This window comes from Narcine bancroftii, chromosome 8, assembly GCF_036971445.1.
Source record: "Narcine bancroftii isolate sNarBan1 chromosome 8, sNarBan1.hap1, whole genome shotgun sequence".
Classification (NCBI taxonomy): Eukaryota; Metazoa; Chordata; class Chondrichthyes; order Torpediniformes; family Narcinidae; genus Narcine; species Narcine bancroftii.
Window position 1 is genome coordinate 71,069,182 of NC_091476.1, and position 21,206 is coordinate 71,090,387.

Here is a 21,206-nt window from a genome sequence, read left to right on the forward strand (position 1 = left end):
CCCCCTGTATATGTATTGTTTGCCTGTATGTGTGTCATGTCTGGTTGTGTTTTGCACCGAGGACCGGAGAATGCTGTTTTGTCGATGAGTTGGTTTATATAGGTCGGCCCAACCGAGTGAGGGGCGTGTAGTGAGGGACTGTAGTGAGGAGTGTGTAGTGAGGAGTGTGTAGTGAGGGGTGTGTAGCGAGGGGCTGTAGTGATAGGCGTGTAGTGAAGGATGTGTAGTGAGGGGCTTGTAGTGAGGGGTGTGTAATGAGGGGTGTGTAGCGAGGGGCTGTAGTGATGGGCGTGTAGTGAAGGGCGTGTAGTGAGGGGCGTGTAGTGAGGGGCGTGTAGTGAGGGTCCATAGTGATTTTCCATCCCCAACAACAAGCTGCTGGAGGAACTCGATGGGAAAGGCGAAATGCATGGACGGGAAATGGAGAATCAATGTTTCAGACCTTGCCCTCACCCTTGCACTTCTTAAGTTTTTTTCCTCTCCTACCCTCCCACTCATATCCAACAATGTTCCCCATAGATGTTCTTCACCATATCACAATTACAGTACAGAAACAGGCCTTCTCGACCTTTCTAGTCCACACCGATCTACATGAAACTCCACTAGTCCCACCTACCCTCTCCCTGCCCATAACCCTCCAAACCCCCTCACATCCAACCTCCTCTTAAATGACAGAATTAACCCTGCCACAGCCACCCTAACTGGAAGGTCATTCCACTCAGCCACAACTCTCTGAGTGAAGAAACTTCCTCTTATATTACTCCTAAAGTTTTGCCCCCTAACCCTTAACTTATGACCCCTCGTTCCAATCTCCCCTACCCTCAGGGAAAGAGCCTATTCACATCTACTCTATGTATTCCCTTCATAATTTTAAATACCTCTATCAAATTGCCCCCCCTCAACTTCTACACTCCAATAAATAAAGACCCCGTCGACTCATCTAGATACTGCAATCCAGGCCACATTTTAGTAAATCTTCTCTGCACCCTCTCTACCTTACTGATAATTTGGAGATCAGAACTGCACACAATATTCCAAACTTGGTCTCACCCATCTCTACATCACCTCCCAGGTGATAGTGGGCAGGATTTTACCTGAGATGTCCTGGGCTTTGTCCACTACCTTTTATAGGCTTTACACTCGGGGGTATTAAAAAAATTTGATGCAGGTGGTCAACGCACTTTCCACCACGCCTCTAGAAATTTGCCATGATTTCCGATGTCATGCCAAACCTCTGCCAACTCCTGAAGAAGCAGTGATACAAAGCATTTCAGAAAAAATGTAATTAATTTACTTAGACATCGAGTCATTGTGGTGATAGTTTACTAAAGAGGTAACTATTCTTTTAAAGCAGCCATTGTCAACCTTGTTTTGACTATGGCTCCTTTGGGGCTCTGCTCAAAGTTTATGGGCTCCTTCCCTGTGAAGTAGTCAAGCTTAGTTGGTTTCTTCTGTACTTCTCTCCTCCTGACTTACAAAAAAAAAGATGATTTCAGTCCGTGGCCACCTCTTAAATATGCTGTGCCTCCCTCCCCCAGGGTCCCAGTTGAGAATGGCTGCTTTAAAGTACAGTGCTCTGAAACTCTGTTGGATTTTGTGAACTATTGTGGTTTAATGTTCCATCCTATGCTCCCTGGGATTAGGGGACTCTTTCCCTTGATGTTCAGCAGGAGGGTAGCATTGAACTCAGCCATGATGTGGCGCTGTGACACTACATCACAAGTATGATGGCTGCCACTGAAACGTGCAAAAAATGGAGTTATTTGTGGCATGCTGTTTAATTCATTCTTAAATTATAGCACAGAATGGCAGATTCAGCTGGGATTGTTTTGTATTGAAGACCTTTATTTCTAATTCTTATTTTTGTTGAGAAAAGCCTTTGGGTCATTTGCACAGAACCACCTGGCTCACTCAGAAACAAGCCAAACTGGTCGCTGACTACTTGTGCTTCATGCACAATTTAAATGCAATTGACCAGCTCAGCATGTTGGAATGTGCACAGCAGTCTTCCATCGCAGGTTACAATCACACCCCAATTTAAAATAGTTCAGCACGGTTAGTGTAGCAGGGAGCGCAATGCTATTACAGTGGCAGCGGCCTGCGTTGGAATCCAGTATCTCTAAGAAGTTTGTACGTTCTCCCCGCGTCTGTGGGTTTCCTCCAGATGCTCTAGTTTCCTCCCACTCTCCAAAACATACAGGGGTTGTAGGTTAATTGGAGTATTTGGGTGACATGGGCTCATGGGCCAGAAGGGCAGTTACTGTGCTGTATGTCAAAATTTAAAAATAAATTTTAAAATCCCCAAATAAAGATAACATGATCTGTGGACATATCAGAATTTATTGTCATGACCAAGTCACAAAATTCATTGTTTTCCAGCAGTGTCATAAAGCAAATATATAGACCTTGAAAGTTAATAGAGAAATAATCAAGGATCAAACTTTTATTTTTTTCACAATGGTAAAATCTGTCGACCAGATTTGGGTGTTGGTTTCGTACCTGACTCAGCCTGACTGAAGTGTGTTACATTTGGGTGACTAAAAAACAGTAGAATGAGGCAAAAATGTAATCGAATTCAATGTGAATGTATGAGATGTGATATAAGTAAGTTTGCAGATGATATGCAGGAGGAGTGTTGTAGAGAGAGAGAGAGGAAGATTGTTTAAGGCAGTATATGCAGAAACCACCCCCCACCTTCCCCAGTATCCGGCACCTGCGGGGATTGCAGATGTCAGTCATGTGAATACTCCAGTTGCCTGAGACTCACTCTTACAATACCTAACTAATACACCTGCATTAAGAACAAACAGTTTAAAAGACAAAAGGCAGTACAAATTTTAAATTAATTTTAAAAAATCAGTTGTGTAGTCCTAAATTATGTAAAATTAATTTTGATCAGGTAATTCCCATAACTTATAAAATTTAAATTTGAATCTTGGTTGCTAGGACTGCCACAACATGGCACTGACAACTAAGCAAACCATGCCACCATCATAATTAACCCTCCTTCCCCCAAGTTTACAGATGAAGCCTTACTAATATACTTAATAAATACTAATAAAGACCCCTATTAGACAGAGATAGGGAGACACTTTGGGAGAGTTGACCCAGCGACGAACGGCACTGGTCGGCTCTTCATCCTGGGCGCCACCATTTTATTAAAACCCAACTTTATTCCGTTGTCTGAATGTTTGCTCCCATCTTTGGAGAACATTGACTTACAATTTTAAACTTTTATCCAGATTTTTATTTATTTAAATTTTGTTTGTTTATTTATTTCCTCGTTTATTTTTTTAATCCCGCTGGTTGCTTGGGGTTTTGGTTGCTTGAATTGCAGATAATGGGGATTTTAGTTTATATTAGATCAGCTGGAAAGGGACAGGAGAATGGCAAATGGAATTTAATTGTGAAAAAATGTGAGGTAATGCAATTTGCAAAGGTGTACAAAGAGTAAGACATACACCGTAAGCTGTAGGGAATTCCAGTGAGCAGGGGACCTTTGGAATGCAAGTCCAGAAGTCCTTGAATAAGTTGATGAAGAAGGCATGTGGAATACTTGCCTTCATTGTCAGTAAGGAACGTGAGCACTTGGACATCATGTTGCAGTTTTGTAAAACTAAACTCAATCTGGCCAAGGACAAGCAGCATAAGACATAGGAGGGAGTGGAAGTAGGCTATTCAGCCCATCGAGTCTGCCTCGCCATTTAATCATGACTTCTCCATTTTCCCATTCAGCCCCACTGCCTGACCTTCTCCCCATAATCTTTGTGACCTGGCTAATCAAGAACCTATCAATCCCAATGACTTGGCCTCCACAACTGCCTGTGGCAACGTTCCACAGATTCACCAGCTTTTAGCTAAAGAATTACCCCCACATCTCTGCTTTAAGGTCATTGACAACTTCAATCCTGAAATTGTGTCCTCTTGTCCTAGACTTTCCCACCATGGAAGACTACATCTACTCTGTCCATGCCTTTCAACATTTGGAATGTTTCAATGAGATCCCCCCCTCATTCTTCTAAATTCCAATGGATACAGGCCAAGAACCATCAATTGGTCCTCATATTATAACCCTTTCATTCTCGGAATCATCCTCGTGAACCTCCTCTGAATACTCTCCAACGTTAGCACATCCTTTCTTAAATGAGGAGCCAAAGTGAGGTCTCACTAGTGCCTCAACATCACATCTGTGCTCTTATATTTTATTCTTCTTGCGATGAATGGCATGCATTGCATTTGGTTCATTACCCTCAGCGGGAGATAAAGAATGGCTGACTTGAACTGCGATGTTCCTCCTGCAGATACCAGCGTCTTCAGTCTCCTGTGTGTCTACGGTTTTATAACCTGTTGCTTAGGCCACACCTGTACTTTTATGTGCAGTTCTGGTTGCTTGGTTACAGGAAGGATGTGATTCCACTGGAGAGCATGCCTATGACACTCACCAGGAAGTTGGCTAGACTGGAGCATTATAATTGTAAGGAGAGACTGGTTAGACTGGATTTGTTTTCTCTGAACATTGTGTTGAGTAGAATGAAAGGCCTTGCGTGGAGAGGAATGGAAAGTAAATGGGGAAAATGCATAAACTCTGCAGTGACAATAACTTGACAGTCAAAGGGCCTGTACTGTGCTATAGTTTTCAATGTTCAATGTTTTAATTCTGGTGTTGCAAAGCTTCTCGTTGTTTGATCAATGTTCTGCGGGATGGTAACCATGGCAGTGGACCAGTGAGGGTCTTTGTCGCTGAAGAGCACACAGGCACTGAGCTGTTGGTGACTCGAGGTGCGGGAACCCACACAGGCTGTGAGCTGCTAGCGACAATTTAGACCCCTGGTATATTTCGAATGGTAGGAGGAAACCGAAGCCCCCGGGGAAAACCCACACAGACACGGGGATTTGAACCCCGGCCCCGATTGCTGGTGCTATAACGGCAATGCGCTAACCTCCTCGCCAACTGGGTTGGTCAATGGACTCACACCAGACTCTGGCTGCAGGACAGTGACTCAAGACTGGTTGAAGGGATACCAGATGTTGAAACTGAGATGCAAGAGGGTGCCGAGATTGTGTCAGAGGTTTGAATCTGGATCCGGGGTTGCCAATGGTTTGGACTGAAGGCTGTGTGGCTGTGGGAGCGCTGGAGGGGAACCCATGGACAATCACTGACTATGGGGGAGGGGGGGATGATTCTCCTTTGCTTCTCTTTCTCTGACTGTAAGGGGCATCATGCATTTTCTGCTGATGGTAAATCTTAGTCTGACTTACATTAGACTGAAGGAAATTTTGTGTAGTCACATTTTCCGTTTTATTACATAACAATAAAAGAATCTTGAACACGAGCAATTTGAAACCAATATTTTATGGCCAATCAATGGGTCGATTTATTGATATACTGTATAGTGAATTCCCTGGTATTGGCACCTACAGGGATCGTGGATACCAGATATGTGAATTTTCCGGTTGCCCGAATACTTAATATGGTTTTTAGACTGCAATGTCAGGAAAATCACAGAAAAAATTAACATAATTACTGCCCGTCTTGTTCACACTGAGCACCCTTTTAGACTGCAAATACCTGAGTTGGACGAGCAGTTGAGTGGATGACTGTCAACAAATTATTCCGGTACGATTTACACTCCAGACTTCCTCCAAAAGGATGTCGGGGTCCTGCAGGATAAATCATGGTGCAGGAGTTGACACAAAATTCCTGCACGTTCCTTTTTAGACTCCCCGTGTAGCGGTAAAATTCCTTGATTGTGCCGTTACATGTCTGCAGTCTGAAAACCATAGGAGACGCCTGCATTAAGAATGAACAGTTAAAAAAACAAAATGTAAAGTCATTTGAAAAACATCAGTATGGTAGTCCTTAATTATTTAAAGTTTACTTTAATCAGGTCATTTAAATTTGAACCCCGGTCGCTGGCGCTATAACAGCGTGGCACTGACTGCTACACTAACTATGTTACCTCATAATAAACCACCCTTTTTCAGGTTTACACTTAAAGCCTTACTAATATACTTAATACGAATAAAGATAAAGACTCTTACTAGTCAAGGATAGGGAGACACTTTGGGAGAGTCGCCCCAGCGGTGAGTGGCATCGGCTGGCTCTTCATCCTGGGCGCCGCCATTTTATTCAAACACAACTTTATTGAAACAGCTCTGCTGGCTGAATGTTTACTTCCATCTTCACCAAGGGAGTGAGTGTTGCTTTGGAGAGTATTTACTTCTACAATTCAAAACTTTTATTTACAGTTTTATTTATTCTTATTTATTTTTAAATTCTAAATGTATTTATTTCCTTGATTTTTATTTGCCAGTTGCTTGAATTCTGGATAATGCAGGTTTTACTATACACAGAATAACACATTAAAATAAGCAGGCTGGAGGTTTAATGGCTGTAAAGTAATCTTGTGCATCCGTGTGGGTAGGAGGAACAGTAGGCCCTTTCAAACTCCCGTGTCAAATGGGGTTAACCAGGCAATTTGCCCAGTTATCGCCCCAGTTATGCGGCAGTTAGAAAGGGTCCGACTCGGTCACCCCATTGAAACCCAGTTAAACTTAACTAGGTAGACTCCACAGGCGATTTGAAAATGGCCGACCCGCTTATTCCGGTAACATCAACGCTTGCATGCCAGCAATCCGAATATCGGTTAGTACTTCTCGTGAGTGCGTGGCGCGTCATTGAAGAGGTGGGATCCCCCCATAAATCACCGGGTTGGCGATTTAATGGGTTGATACACTGCAATTAGAAAGGTGCTTCCAGCACATTTGCCTCAGTAATCACACCCGGGTCCCAGGAGGGCTACCCAGGTGCAGCAATTTAAAAGGGGCTAGTGACTCCAGTACATTAGAAACCTCTAAACAAATAGCAACAATTTGCATTTTTTCCACAAACAAAATATGTACAGGCCAGCTTTGTTTCCAGTGGTAGAAGCTACTTGACACCTGGCCTGGCAGCGAAGTTCTGAACCTGCAGGATCATCCCTGTGCACATTGGAATCTTTACTGATGCAGGGCCAGTTCACTTAGTCAAACTCCATTGATCCTGGCCCAAAGATCAGGACATAAACCTCTCCCCTTCTCATATCCAATTACCACCTTTTGTTGGTCTGGCCCTCCTCCAGCCAGCACTGTCTGTTCTTAGTCAAACTCCATTGATCCTGGCCTACAGATCTGAACATAAACCTCTCCCCTTCTCATATCCAAATACCACCTTTTGTTGGTCAGGGCCTCCTCCAGCCACCACTGTCTGTTCTTAGTCAAACTCCATTGATCCTGGCCCACAGTTCTGGACATAAACCTCTCCCCTTCTCATATCCAATTACAACCTTTTGTTGGTCTGGGCCTCCTCCAGCCAGCACTGTCTGTTCTTAGTCAAACTCCATTGATTCTGGCCCACAGATCTGGACATAAACCTCTCCAATTCTCATATCCAATTACAACCTTTTGTTGGTCTGGGCCTCCTCCAGCCAGCACTGTCTGTTCTTAGTCAAACTCCATTGATTCTGGCCCACAGATCTGGACATAAACCTCACCCCTTCTCATATCCCATTACCACCTTTTGTTGATCTGGGCCTCCTCCAGCCAGCACTGTCTGTTCTTAGTCAAACTCCATTGATTCTGGCCCACAGATCTGGACATAAACCTCACCCCTTTTCATATCCAATTACAACCTTTTGTTGGTCTGGGCCTCCTCCAGCCAGCACTGTCTGTTCTTAGTCAAACTCCATTGATTCTGGCCCACAGATCTGGACATAAACCTCACCCCTTCTCATATCCCATTACCACCTTTTGTTGGTCTGAGCCTCCTCCAGCCAGCACTGTCTGTTCTTAGTCAAACTCCATTGATCCTGGCCCACTGATCTGGACATAAACCTCTCCCCTTCTCATATCCCATTACCACCTTTTGTTGGTCTGGGCCTCCTCCAGCCAGCACTGTCTGTTCTTAGTCAAACTCCATTGATCCTGGCCCACAGATCTGAACATAAACCTCTCCCCTTCTCATATCCCATTACCACCTTTTGTTGGTCTGGGCCTCCTCCAGCCAGCACTGTCTGTTCTTAGTCAAACTCCATTGATCCTGGCCCACAGATCTGGACATAAACCTCTCCCCATCTCATATCCCATTACCACCTTTTGTTGGTCTGGGCCTCCTCCAGCCAGCACTGTCTTTTCTTAGTCAAACTCCATTGATCCTGGCCCACAGATCTGGACATAAAACTCTCCCCTTCTCATATCCCATTACCACCTTTTGTTGGTGTTGGCCTCCTCCAGCCAGCACTGTCTGTTCTTAGTCAAACTCCATTGATCCTGGCCCACAGATCTGGACATAAACCTCTCCCCTTCTCATATCCCATTACCACCTTTTGTTGGTCTGGGCCTCCTCCAGCCAGCACTGTCTGTTCTTAGTCAAACTCCATTGATCCTGGCCCACTGTTCTGGACATAAACCTCTCGCCTTCTCATATCCCATTACCACCTTTTGTTGATCTGGGCCTCCTCCAGCCAGCACTGTCTGTTCTTAGTCAAACTCCATTGATCCTGGCCCACTGTTCTGGACATAAACCTCTCCCCTTCTCATATCCCATTACCACCTTTTGTTGGTGTTGGCCTCCTCCAGCCAGCACTGTCTGTTCTTAGTCAAACTCCATTGATCCTGGCCCACAGATCTGGACATAAACCTCTCCCCTTCTCATATCCCATTACCACCTTTTGTTGGTCTGGGCCTCCTCCAGCCAGCACTGTCTGTTCTTAGTCAAACTCCATTGATCCTGGCCCACTGATCTGGACATAAAACTCTCCCCTTCTCATATCCCATTACCACCATTTGTTGGTCTGGACCTCCTCCAGCCAGCACTGTCTGTTCTTAGTCAAACTCCATTGATCCTGGCCCACAGATCTGGACATAAACCTCTCCCCTTCTCATATCCCATTACCACCTTTTGTTGGTCTGGGCCTCCTCCAGCCAGCACTGTCTGTTCTTAGTCAAACTCCATTGATCCTGGCCCACTGATCTGGACATAAAACTCTCCCCTTCTCATATCCCATTACCACCATTTGTTGGTCTGGACCTCCTCCAGCCAGCACTGTCTGTTCTTAGTCAAACTCCATTGATCCTGGCCCACTGATCTGGACATAAACCTCTCCCCTTCTCATATCCCATTACCACCATTTGTTGGTCTGGGCCTCCTCCAGCCAGCACTGTCTGTTCTGAAATTTCCTGCTTTTTACTCATTCTTCTTACTTTTTGCTTATTCCTTGAGATTGGGTTTCCTGGGACGTCAGCGATATATCTTTGTCTTCTATTGACTCTGAAAGACCGGCTGAGTTCCTCCAGCATTTACCACAATCACAGCCCCTGCAGACTTTTGTGTTTCACACAGTTCTGGACAATCTGGGAATGCAGTGGGCAACAGACACATACCGAGGAATCAAATGCAGAGTCTCTTACCTGTAGTAGGGGAATCAGGTTTTATGCGGAATCAGGCATTTTGCAGTTTGGCGCCGGATATTTTGGTGCCCACATTTTGATGACAGACATTTGGCCATCGCACATTTTGGCAAAAAAAACAAGACTTTTCTAGTCCCAGGAGATTTTGGCGTCAACCAAAGCAATGAATGTAAAATCATTGTTAAATTAATTACCCTCTCTCCGTGGTAACATCTCCGCACTCCCCTCTCCCGGTGGTGACATCTCACACTCCCCTCTCCCTGCGGTGACATCTCTGCACACCCCTCTCCCGGTGTGACATCTCCACACTCCCCTCTCCCGGCGGTGACATCTCCGCATTCCCCTCTCCCCACGGTGAGCATCTCTACACTCCCCTCTCCCGGCGGTGACATCTCCGCATTCCCCTCTCCCCACGGTGAACATCTCTACACTCCCCTCTTCCGGCGGTGACATCTCCACACTCCCTTCACCCTGCGGAAAAATCCACCCAACTTTGAGCCAAAATGTCCAGTGTCAAATTGTGGATGTCAAAATGTCTTTGAGTCGGTTTAAGATGGGGGGTGGGGGTAAGGGAGGGGGGAACGAGAAGGGTAACTTTTGGCACAGACAATGGTGGGTGTATGGAACTGGCTGCTGGAGGAGGTACTATTGCAGCCTTTAAGAAACAAATGGACGGATATGTGGATAGAACGGGTTTAGAGGGTCATGGGCCTACCTCAGGTTGGCAGGACGAGAGTGAGTGGGTTATTTTGGTCAGCGTTGGCAAGGTGGGCTGTTTCCACACTGTATGGATATGAATCACAAAAGATTAGTTTGCAGGTGCAACGGGTAATTCAGAATTGCTGGAGGGATGGAATTTAATAGCAGTGAGGTAATGTTGCAAGTGCACAAGGTACTGGTGAGGCTGTTTTAGGAGTATCACCTGTAGTTGAGGAAGGACAGACTGGCTTTGGAGATGGTGCAAAGGCTGTTCACAAGGTTGATTCCATCGATGAGCCAACGAGGAGAGATTGGGTTTTCTGGGACTTCTATTCTTTGGAATTCAAAAGAATGAGAGGGGGATCTAATAGAAACATAAAATTATAAAGGGTTAGACAAAATAGAGACAGGAAAGTTCTTTCTATTGGTAGGTAAGACCTGAACTAGGGACATAGTCTCAAGATTCAGGTGAGTAGATTGGGATAGAGGTGAGGTGGAACTGCTTTTCCCAAAGAATAGAGTCACTATCTCAGAGGATCTTTCCTGGACCCAAAGACACAATTGCCATTGTGAAAAAGTACGTCAGCACCTCTACTTCCTCAGGAGTTTGTGGAGGTTCGGTACGACATCAGAAACCCTGGCAAATTTCTACAGAGGGGTGGAGGAAAGTGCACTGACTGGCTGCATCACGGTCTGGTACGGGGGACACCAATACCCTCAAGAGGAAAGCCCTGCAAAAGATAGTGGTCACAGCCCAGGACATCGCAGGCAAGACCCTCGCCACCATCGAGAACATCGACAGGGAATGATCAAGGATCCGCGCCACCCAGCACACGCTCTGTTCTCGTTGCTACCCTCAGGAAAGAAGTGTCGGTGCCACAAGACTTGCACCAGCAGGTTCAGAAACAGCTGCTGCCCCTCCACCAACAAACTCAATCAGGGGCTCGTGTAAGAACACTTACTTTTGCACTTCATCAATTGCTTTTATTTTCCTTTTTGTATTTCACACAGTTGTTTACATTTCTTTATTTAAATTTGTACATTATGTACAGTTTATTTTTGCACAACCAAGAAGTGGTAATTCTGCCTCACCTTCAGGAAAAAGAATCTCAGGGTTGCATGTGATTCCAAGTCTGAACTCCGACAATAAATCTGAATCGTTATGGGAAGTAAGTGTAGAAATTGCAGGAGTCCTGGCAGAGATATTTTAAACATCCTTATCCACGGGTGAAGTGCCTGAGGATTGGCGGGTAGCTCATGTTGTTCCATTGTTTAAAAAAGGCTCCAAAAGTAAATCAGGAAATTACAGGCCAGAGAGCCTGACGTCAGGAGCAGGTAAATTATTGGAGAGTATTCTGAGAGATCGGGTATGCAAGTTTTGGACAGCCAAGGGCTGATTAAGGATACTCAGCAGCTTTGTGTGTGTTTAATGAATCTTTGTTTTACAAGGGGTTTTTCGAGGGGGGTGCAGGTCAGTAGGACTAGCGGTATGATGTTTTCAGCACAAAGGGCCCAATGGCCTGTTCTTTAGTTCAAAGGCAGATAGATGGAGCAGAGTCCGCAGCCGATTCAGCCATCATCTTGCAGGCTTGACAGGATGGATGATCTACTCCTGCTCCCATTTCTTGTGTCCTTCTGTTCTTGCGGCAGGTTGTAGGCTTTGCTGGCTATTGTAGGCTTTGATGTGGAATTCAATCAACCACTAAAAAAAATCGTAGAAAATGGGTAAAAAATGTGGAAGTTTAAAATTGACGGACATCACTGTTAGCTCGCCAATCTACACTACAAGCAATCTTAAGCATCTGGAAAATTCACTACCCAACAACTACCAACCCCCATAGGTGTCAGATACCAGGAGTTTGTAACGCAGATTGAATGTGGTGATTTCAAGGTTCCTTCTTACTGTCATGTAATAATACAAAAAAATGTAATACACATGATGTATTTCCGTAAAGGCAAACAAATAAGATTTTTACACAGATTTCGTGGGGTTTTAATGTTATGAAGAGTCTCCAATGTCCCGGCATTGGTCGTTCACAAAGGAAATCTCCATTTCCGTCCGCGATTTTAGACAACATTGTGGTATGTAAAGAGGCAGGATGTGCTGTTTGTCCCTGAATGCCTGCCGTAGGCTTCCAGGAAAATGACAAGCGGTCTAGTAGGAAAAAAGTCAGATCTGGAGTGGCTCCCTCATTCCAGTTCTGAGTTTTTTTCACAGCATGCACTCTGGGAAAATGGAAATAATTACACAGTGGCTGTGTAAAAAAGCTAAGAGTTACATTTCCCGGTGCCCCCAATAATAAGAGAAAGAGAAACAAGATGGAGTCCCTTCTGAGTCATTGAGTGTCCGTGGATTTGCCTCCAGCGCTTCTGCAGCTACACGGACTCCATCTGTTCAAACCATCAGCAACCTGAGCTCCAGATCCAAATATCCAATATAATCAGGAAACCTTCAGCCCTTTGAAAGTCCCTCTTCTCTTCAGTGCCCTCTCGATACCTGGCTCTCACGAGCGAGTCTCCAGCAGCCCGTAGCCTGGTGTGAGCCCTTCGATGATGAATCGCCAACAACCGGAAGCCTGTGTGGATCTTTCAGCTGCTGAACCCCCCCCCCCATGGTCATGTTCCCTGTAGAGTCATCTCCAGGCATCCTCTTAATGGGAGAGGGGTTCTCCCTGTTTCTAGTGCCCTGCGCTAGTCCACTGCCTCCCCCACCCCCCCCCCCTAGAATCTGCTGCCCCTCATGGTACGCTCCTCAGCACCTTTTGGGCACAAACCTCTGTGGCTGCAGGATATTTGAAAATAAAACACCGTTGGCTCCTCTAATAGTCTGTTTAAAGCCTGTACGTTGCTGTTGGCATCACAACTGGTCAGTAGGACCCTGCGGAACAGCTTTGTGTCTCCTCATCCCACTCTCCCGGGTCTACGGCAGCACTTCCGTGAGCAACTCCGGCAACGTCACCATTTTTTTGTTCCTCCAACCAGGTTGTTTGCGTGGCGGAGAGTCGTCAGCTCCAAAATTGTAAATATTTGGAACGAGAGTCTGGTGGTGCAGAATGTCACTTGAATGGTTCTATTGTGCAATTTGCTTGTAATGTCTCATTCATTTTGTGACTCGTCTTGTGACACTAAAATGTTTCATCATTACCTGCCGCAGCATGTATCACCATCCAAATTAGCTCTCCATCAGCCTTTGACCTTTTCCATAAATGGATTAAAAGCAGCAGATTGTGCCAGAATTTTACCTGCAGCCATGAAAGCTCTGATTGAGTGGGAGGGAGCAAAATCAGCCGCTCATGAGTAATGTTGCCAAAATTAATACTTTTAAATATCTGTCAGTCTGAACAAGTTTGGTGCAGCCTGTTTTTCTGGCCCCGATTCTGAGTGGGTTTAACTTTATATATTTATTTTAAGTGTAGACATACAGCACGGTAAAAGGCCCTTTCGGCCCAAGAGCCCAGGCCACCCAATTACACCCAATTGACCGACAACTCCTGGTACGTTTTAAATGGTGGGAGGGATCTGGAGACCTGGAGGAAACCCACACAGACATGGGGAGAACATAAAAACTCCTTACAGATAGCACGGGATCCCATCGCAAGCGCTTTAATAGCTTTGTGCTGACCACTACGCAAACCAAGCTGGCCTTCTCAGAAGAAAGGTTGAATCTTGCTTTTGCTGTGCTCCACTTTTGAACTGAAAACTTACCTGTTAAATTGGGGCCCTCTCTGTGCTCAAAGGTCATTAGATACCAGTGGCTCACCATGGGAACATAAGTTAGAGGAGCCAAAGTAACCTATTGAGTTGTGTCACCCAAATACACCAATTAATCTGCACCCTGATGCTTGAGACCAATATCTTTCCAATAAATGGTGTAATTTATTTCCATTTTTCTGGTTGGTTTTCATGAATGAAATCATGCTGTGGCACAAAATTATTCCTCAGATTTCCAGACCACAATCAGTGAGGATCGGTAAAAACATCCCCTCCACAATCTTCATCAGTACCAGAGCACCCCGGGTCTGCGTTCTTAGCCCCCTGGTCTACTCACTTTACACCTATGACTGTGTGGCTCTGTACGACAACACCATCTGTAAATTTGCCGACGATACCACAGTAGTGGGTTGCATAAAAAATGTCAGCGTACAGGAGGGAGATTGAAAACATGGCTGAATGGTGCACCTAAAACAAGAAGCTGATTGTTGACATCAGGAAGGGAAAACCAAAGGTGTGCAATCCAGTGATCATTGAGGGAATCAGAGGTGGAGAGGGTGAGCACATTTCCATTCTTGGGAGTCAGTATCTCAGAGGATCTTTCCTGGACACAACACACCAATGGCATCGCGAAGAAAGCATGTCAGCATCTCGATTTCCTCAGGAGTTTGTGGAGGCTTGGTATGACATCAGAAATCCTAGCAAATTTCTACAGATGTGTGGTGGAAAGTGTGCCAACTGGCTGCATCTGGTACGGGGGCACCAATGCCCCTGAACGTAAAAGCCCTGCAAAAGGTTGTGGACTCAGCCCAGGACATCACAGGCAAAACTCTGCCCACCATCAAGAACATCTTCAGGGAACGCTGCCGTCGGAGAGCAGCAGCGATCATCAAGGATCCACGTCACCCGGCACAGGCTCTGTTCTTGCCACTGCCATCAGGAAAGAGGTGCAAGTTCCACAAGACTCACCACCAGGAACAGCTGCTGCCCCTCCACCGTCAGACTCCTTCACAACCAACTCAATCAGGGACTCATTTAAGGACTCTTGTGCACTTTATTGATTTTTTTTCTCTCTTTTGCACAGTCAATTTGTTTACAGTTCTATGTTTGTTTACATTACATTGAGTACAGTTTTTTTTTGCACCATTAATAAGTGGTAATTCTGTCTCACCCGCAAGATAAAGAATCTCTGGGTCATATGTGATGTCATGTATGTATTCTGACAATAACTCTAAGAAATCTCAATCTGAAAATATTCTTTAAAACCTTGAAAGTAAGTTCCAGAAATGTGGCCACAAAGATTTTGGTGTTTAAAAAAATTGTTGACTCTACGAATAACCACATAGGGTTAGTGTGATACCGAACGATCATTTAGGGATGGAACTGTCTGTAGTCAGGAATGCTTTGTGGTTATGGCTAGGCAGGAAGGCATGTAATTAAAGCAGTAAGTCCCAGAAATGCTCATTGATCGTCCAGCAGTTGTTAAAAGAAAAAAGAGTTAAAATTTCTGGTTGAAAATCCCTTTGCAGTATTGGGAAAGAAAGAGTGAAACAGGTCAATGAAACAAAAAAATTGCATATGTTGGAATTCTGAAATAAAAATCAAATGCTTGAAATGCTCGACAAATTCAGCAGCATCTGTGGGAGAGGAAACAAGTTATCCTTCCCTGACTGTCGTAGGCAGTGCTGCTGCCAGTGTGGACCCAGTGGCTCTGTTAAACGGCCTGAAGCTGTGGGCCTGAGTCACGAAGGGACGCAGACTCCATGTAGCGGTGGACACCAGAATCGAGGAGGACCCGGCCCTTTGAGAAGAAGCATAGGAGATCACATGACAGGACGGTGACCACCACAGGTTTTTCCTGCCCTGTGCGTTGGCACTTCCATACCAGGCACTAGCCCCTTTTAAACTGCAGCAGCTGGGTAGCCCTCCTGAGACTCAGGTGCGACTACTGGGGCAAAGCTGCCAAACTGCCGATTTAAGGGTGGGTCCCGCCCCCGAAACGTCGCATTGTGCACTCACTGGAAGTACTGCTAGATGTTGGGATGCTGGCTACACGGTGACACGCAAGCGCTGACGTCACCGGTATAAGCGTGTTAGCCATTTTCCTGTTCAAATCGCCCATGTATGTGACCTAGGTAGGTTTAACTGGGTTCATTGGCTACCTCTGAGGTAGGTCAGGGACCAGGTTGGATTCTGATGGGGTTGACTGGGTTGGGCCCTTTCTAACTGCCACATAATTGGGGCGCTAATCGGATAAATTGCCCGGTTAACCCCATTTTACATGGTAGTTTGAAAGAGCCTAATGATGCGACCAGTCCTTAGTACACCTATAAAGATTTTTGAGAGACAGGTACAGAGAGAGACCACTGGGGAAGGGGTGGAATTAGGTAGAAAAGTAATAGAGTTGCTATGTAAGAGATAGAAACAGTGCAACCTGATAGAGGTGGAAGGTTACTTTAAATTATAACATGTCATGTTCGTACTGTCGGGTTTAGGGGAGTCTATGTTCCTCAGTTTACAATTTGTCTCACCTTGTCAGTGGATGAGGCTGGGATTAGACATGTCAGTGGGTTTGGTACTGGATGTTCAAGTCCAGACCCACAGGAGTTTAGCGAAGTGATCGCCAATCTGCATTTGGTCTTTGGTTGTGCAGGTTTGAGAAATCATGGAAAACTCATTCAAGTCGAGTTTATTGTCATCTGATTGCACAAGTACAGTACAATTTGAAAAAGCAGCATTCTCCAGACCTTGGTGCAAACATGCAGACATGCAACCAGACTTAACACACATGCAGACAAACGGTAAGGAGTTTTTAAGTTCTCCCCATGACTGTGTGGGATTTCCCCAGGGGCTCTGGTTTCCTCCCACCCTTCTAAACAACCGAGTGTTGTGGATTAATCAGGTGTAATTGAGCGGCATGGGCTGAAAGGGACTGTTAACATGCTGCATGTCTAAATTTAAATGTAAAATATCCAAACAATACATATGCAGGACATTTATTCATATATACAAATAAATAAATACTCTCATCAATAGGAGAGTCTCGGAGGGTCAGCGTGAGCGGTTCCTTTGGTCGTTCAGCGTTCTCACTGCCCTTGGGAAGAAGCTGTTCCTCAGCCTGGTGGTGCTGGCTCTCATATTCCGGTATATCTTTCAGGGCTGAAAGATGCTATGTGTGGGGTGGAAGGGGTCCTCGATGATTTTGTGCGCCCTCTTCAGACAATGACCCTGGTAGATCACGTTAATGGGGCGGTAGGAGACTCCAGTGATTCTCTCCTCCACTCTTATGGCCCTGTGGATTGACCTCTGATCCATTTCACTGCAGCAACTGTACCACACTGTGATGCAGCCGGCCAGGACACTCATTCTCGATAGAGCTCCTGTAGAAGGTTCACATGATGGTGGCCAATAGCCTTGCCCGCTTCGATCATCTCAGGAAGGGCAGTCCCTGTTTCGCCTTCCTGACAAGTGAGGAACAAAGTTAGAGCAAATGCTCATTTATTGTTCAGCCCAAATCCCAATTACTCATACTGCTGCTTTGAACAACTTGTGACCCACTTGGTGGATTTTACTCTTCACGAAGAAGGTCTGTTTGTTTCATGCGTGCACAAATTATAGGAATTGAGAAACAGCGGATAGATCTTCATTTAATGTAGTGTTGTAAGTCTCTGCCACTGATCGAGCCTGAAGCAAATCTCAGTCATGGTGTTCGCAAGCTTTGAGATTTTCTGTTTTTAAATTTTTTATAAAATTTAGATATACAGCACAGTAGCAGGCTCTTTCGGCCCTTGAGCCTATGCCGCCCAATTGCACCCATTTGACCTACACCCCCAGTATGTTTTGAATGGTGGGAGGAAACCGGAGTTCCTGGAGGAAACCCATGCAGACATGGAGAATGTACAAACTCCTTACAGACATTGCAGGGTTTTAACCCCAGTCGCTGGCACTGCAACAGCGTCGCGCTAACCACACTTCCTACTAAACATTCTTCTGGAGTTTCTATTGGAAACAGCTAACACGGAGCATTAAATGAAATATAGATGGCAGCTTAGTTCAACAGTCAGACCATTTCAGATTGGGATTCAGTCTTTCAGATTGGAGTTCATTCACCCAGACAGGGCGGCACGGTTAGAGTAGCGGCTAGCACGGCACCTTTACAGCGCCAGTGAACAGAAGCGTGGTTCAAATCCCACACCGTCAGGAAGGACTTTGTATATTCTCCTCGTGTCTGCATGGGTTTCCTCCGGATGCCTCAGTTTCCTCCCACTGTTCAAAACGTACTGGGGGTTGTAGGACAATTGGACGGCACGGGATTGTGGGCCAAAAGGGCCTGTTACCGTGCTTTAAAATTTAAATTTAAAAATGTATGGATCCACCACCAGTTCACCTGATGAATTGTAGATGCCTTTGATCTGTATATATGCTGACAGTTGTGTGTCGCAGGGTACTCACATCCCACTCAATTTCCACATAGGTGGAAGGAACACTGTCGATTTCAGCTTCCCTCACACAAACATACAATTTTTTTTGGAGTTTATCACTTTTATTTCTTCAGTAAAAAGCAGCATGACTTGCTGAGACTGCAAAAAAAGACAATTAATCCCCTTCTGATCTCTGCTCTTGACCTTGTTGAATCACAGTCCTACAATGGGAAACTGTTTTTAAGTTCAGAGATCCATATCCACTGCAGAAGAATCTGGAAATTGATGAGGGCACCCTTATCAGCTGTGTGGGCCCGTCTAACTCATTGCCGTCCCTTGGAGTACTGTTCCAAACATTGCTGATGTCTCCAAAGATAAACCAAATTAAAGAGTTGAGGTTGGATCTTAATAAAATCTGGTAACTGAAGTCCTGGACAAGAAAGTAATGAGAACAATTCCAGCATCTTGTATTTATTTCTACTCTTTCTTTAGGATGAGGCATGTAAAGCTGACATTTGACCCTATCCTTTTGAGTGGCTTGCTGGGATATTTTAAAGATCATTTATGAGCCAATCATATTGAGTCTAAATTTAACATGGTTACAGGCCCTTCTGGTGCTGCCCAAATACTCCAATGAACTTACAGCCCCCGTATTAAAGGGTGGGGTAGAAACTGGAGTACCCAGAGGAAACCCATGCAGACATGGGGAGAACGTACAAGGTCCTTACAGACAACGTAGGATTCGAAACCCAGTCCAGTCTTGATAGCTGGTGCTGGAAAGGTATTGCGCTAACCGCTACACCAACCGTGCCGCCCTTATGATTCAAGAATGCTGCACTTGGCTTTCAGAATACTCATACAAGACACCTGAACAATCCTCGATAAAGGATCCTGACCCGAAAACATTTTTCTTCAACTGCCTGACCAACTAAATCCCTCCGGCTTCTCTTTGCTCATTCAAGATTCCAACATCTGCAGCTACTCCACTCACTAATCTGTTCGTGAGGTCAGCAATGTAATGACGGTGAAAAACACTCAAAGCAAGCTTAAATGGGTCAACCAATAAATCTTTTGTAAAATAAGAAGGGTCTAAATTGGGCTCCACTTGTAAATATTTCCAACACTGATGTGGAATTTTGTTTCTGTAATGTTGCCACAGAACAATAAATTTCATGACTCATGTTTATGACAATAAATTAGGAGTCTGAATAGTGTGCTGTGAACAAGAGTAGAAAGTGGGAGTGAGTGGAGATCGGCAGAGATGTGGATGACCGTGAGTTGTTTGCTTTCAAAATGTCTAGGTAGATGTGTATACAATTATGACTGTGCATTCTACTTATTAGTGCAGCTGAGTCGAGTCTTTGAGGCACCATTAAGGATATTTTGGGGAGAATGGGTCAATCCATCATTGCGAAAGTGGCTGAATTTCATAACATGAACCTACTAAGGGTTGATGGCTAACTTGCTAGCATATAACCTCATATTCCTTCTGGGCACCCTCCAACCATAGAAAACTACAGCATAGAAAACAGGCCATTTGGCCCTTGTAGTCCATGCTGAAACATTATTCTTCTAGACCCACTGACCTGCACCTATTCCATGACCCTCCAGGCCACTCTCATCCATGGATCTATCCAATTTATTCTTAAAATTTAAGAGTGAGCCTGCGTTTGCCACGTCAGATAGCAGCTCGTTCCAAACTCCCACCACTCTCTCTAAGTGATGTTCCCCCTAAACCTTTTACCTTTCACCCTCTCTCCCAATTCAAGTGGAAAGAAGCTACTTGCATTCACTCTATCTATTCCCCTCATAATTTTGTAAACCTCTATAAAATCTCCCCTCATTCTTCTACACTCCAAGGAATAAAGTCCCAACCTATTTAATCTTTCCCTCTAACTCAACTCCTGAAGACCCGGCAACATCCTAGTCAATGTTCTCTGCACTCTTTCAATCTTACTGATATCCTTCCTGTAGTTTGGCGACCAAAACTGCACACAATCCTCCAAATTTGGAATTTGGTCTCGCCAGTCTTATACAACCTCACCCTAACATCCCAACTCCTATACTCAGTTCAATTTATGAAGGCTAAGATGGCATTAACGTTGACTTCTCTGGTTTCCGTTAGTCACTCCCTCTCCTCCACCATGCCTACTTCCCTGTTGCTCTGTCTCTCTCACTCCCTCTCTTCCCTTTTGCCTGTGTCTCCTTCACCTCATTTACAGAGCCAAACCCTCTCTCTATCAATTCTCACCTTTCCTCTGTCTTGGCCTCTTCTCCTTGTGTCTGTTGGTCTGTACTCCGCCCCCTATCATTTATTTAGTTCAGACACCTGCCTGCTTTTATCCGTACCTTGAAGAAGGGCTCAGGCCTGAAACGTCGGTAATATATCTTTACCTCCTATGGACACTGTTCAGTTTCTCAAGCATTTTTGCATTTTAACTTGCTAACAATTGATTGCCAGCAACTATTTGAGTGATTAATGGCCTGTGTTTACTTTAAACTGTTTGGTAAGAGTGTAATGTGTTTAGAATTGTTATCTATTCCTAAACACTGATTGTGAAGTAATTCTGTATCACTGCTGCTCACAAGAATGTGGAGAAATCTTTCAAAAGTTGAGGATTGCTTTATTTTTCACATGAATTTCTTTTCGAAATAGCTGATCTGAGGACAATTTTTTCCAGGCAAAACCATATTTCTTCAGGCTTGAATTTTGAATGGCTTTCTTGTTGCTTTAGCTATTGGATTTTGCACACCGTCCCGTGATCAAGAAATTAGGGCTTCATTCAGTAGTGCTTTTGTGATTTGGGAAATGGCATTATCTCTGCAGTGATTGTGAGTTGCTGGAGGAGGGAGACTTCATCTTTTACAGCTGGGGATGAACTGTTTTCCTGGTTGTGTAAGCACCCCTTCAATAACCACAACCCTCCC

General features: G+C 44.9%; 1 protein-coding gene across 4 annotated transcripts in view; it reads left to right on the top strand.

Moving 5' to 3' along the window:
- LOC138740832 (spectrin beta chain, non-erythrocytic 1-like) overlaps positions 1-21,206 on the top strand; it is a 393,831-nt gene that overhangs the window by 112,962 nt on the left and 259,663 nt on the right. Inside the window, exon 4 of one of the 4 annotated variants that reach the window (XM_069894022.1) lies at positions 1,487-1,499. The exons of the other annotated variants lie outside the window; for them this stretch is intronic. Within the exon in view, the coding sequence (XP_069750123.1) occupies positions 1,487-1,499 (13 nt within the window). The remainder of the gene's footprint in view (positions 1-1,486; positions 1,500-21,206) is intronic. 4 annotated transcript variants of the gene reach the window in all.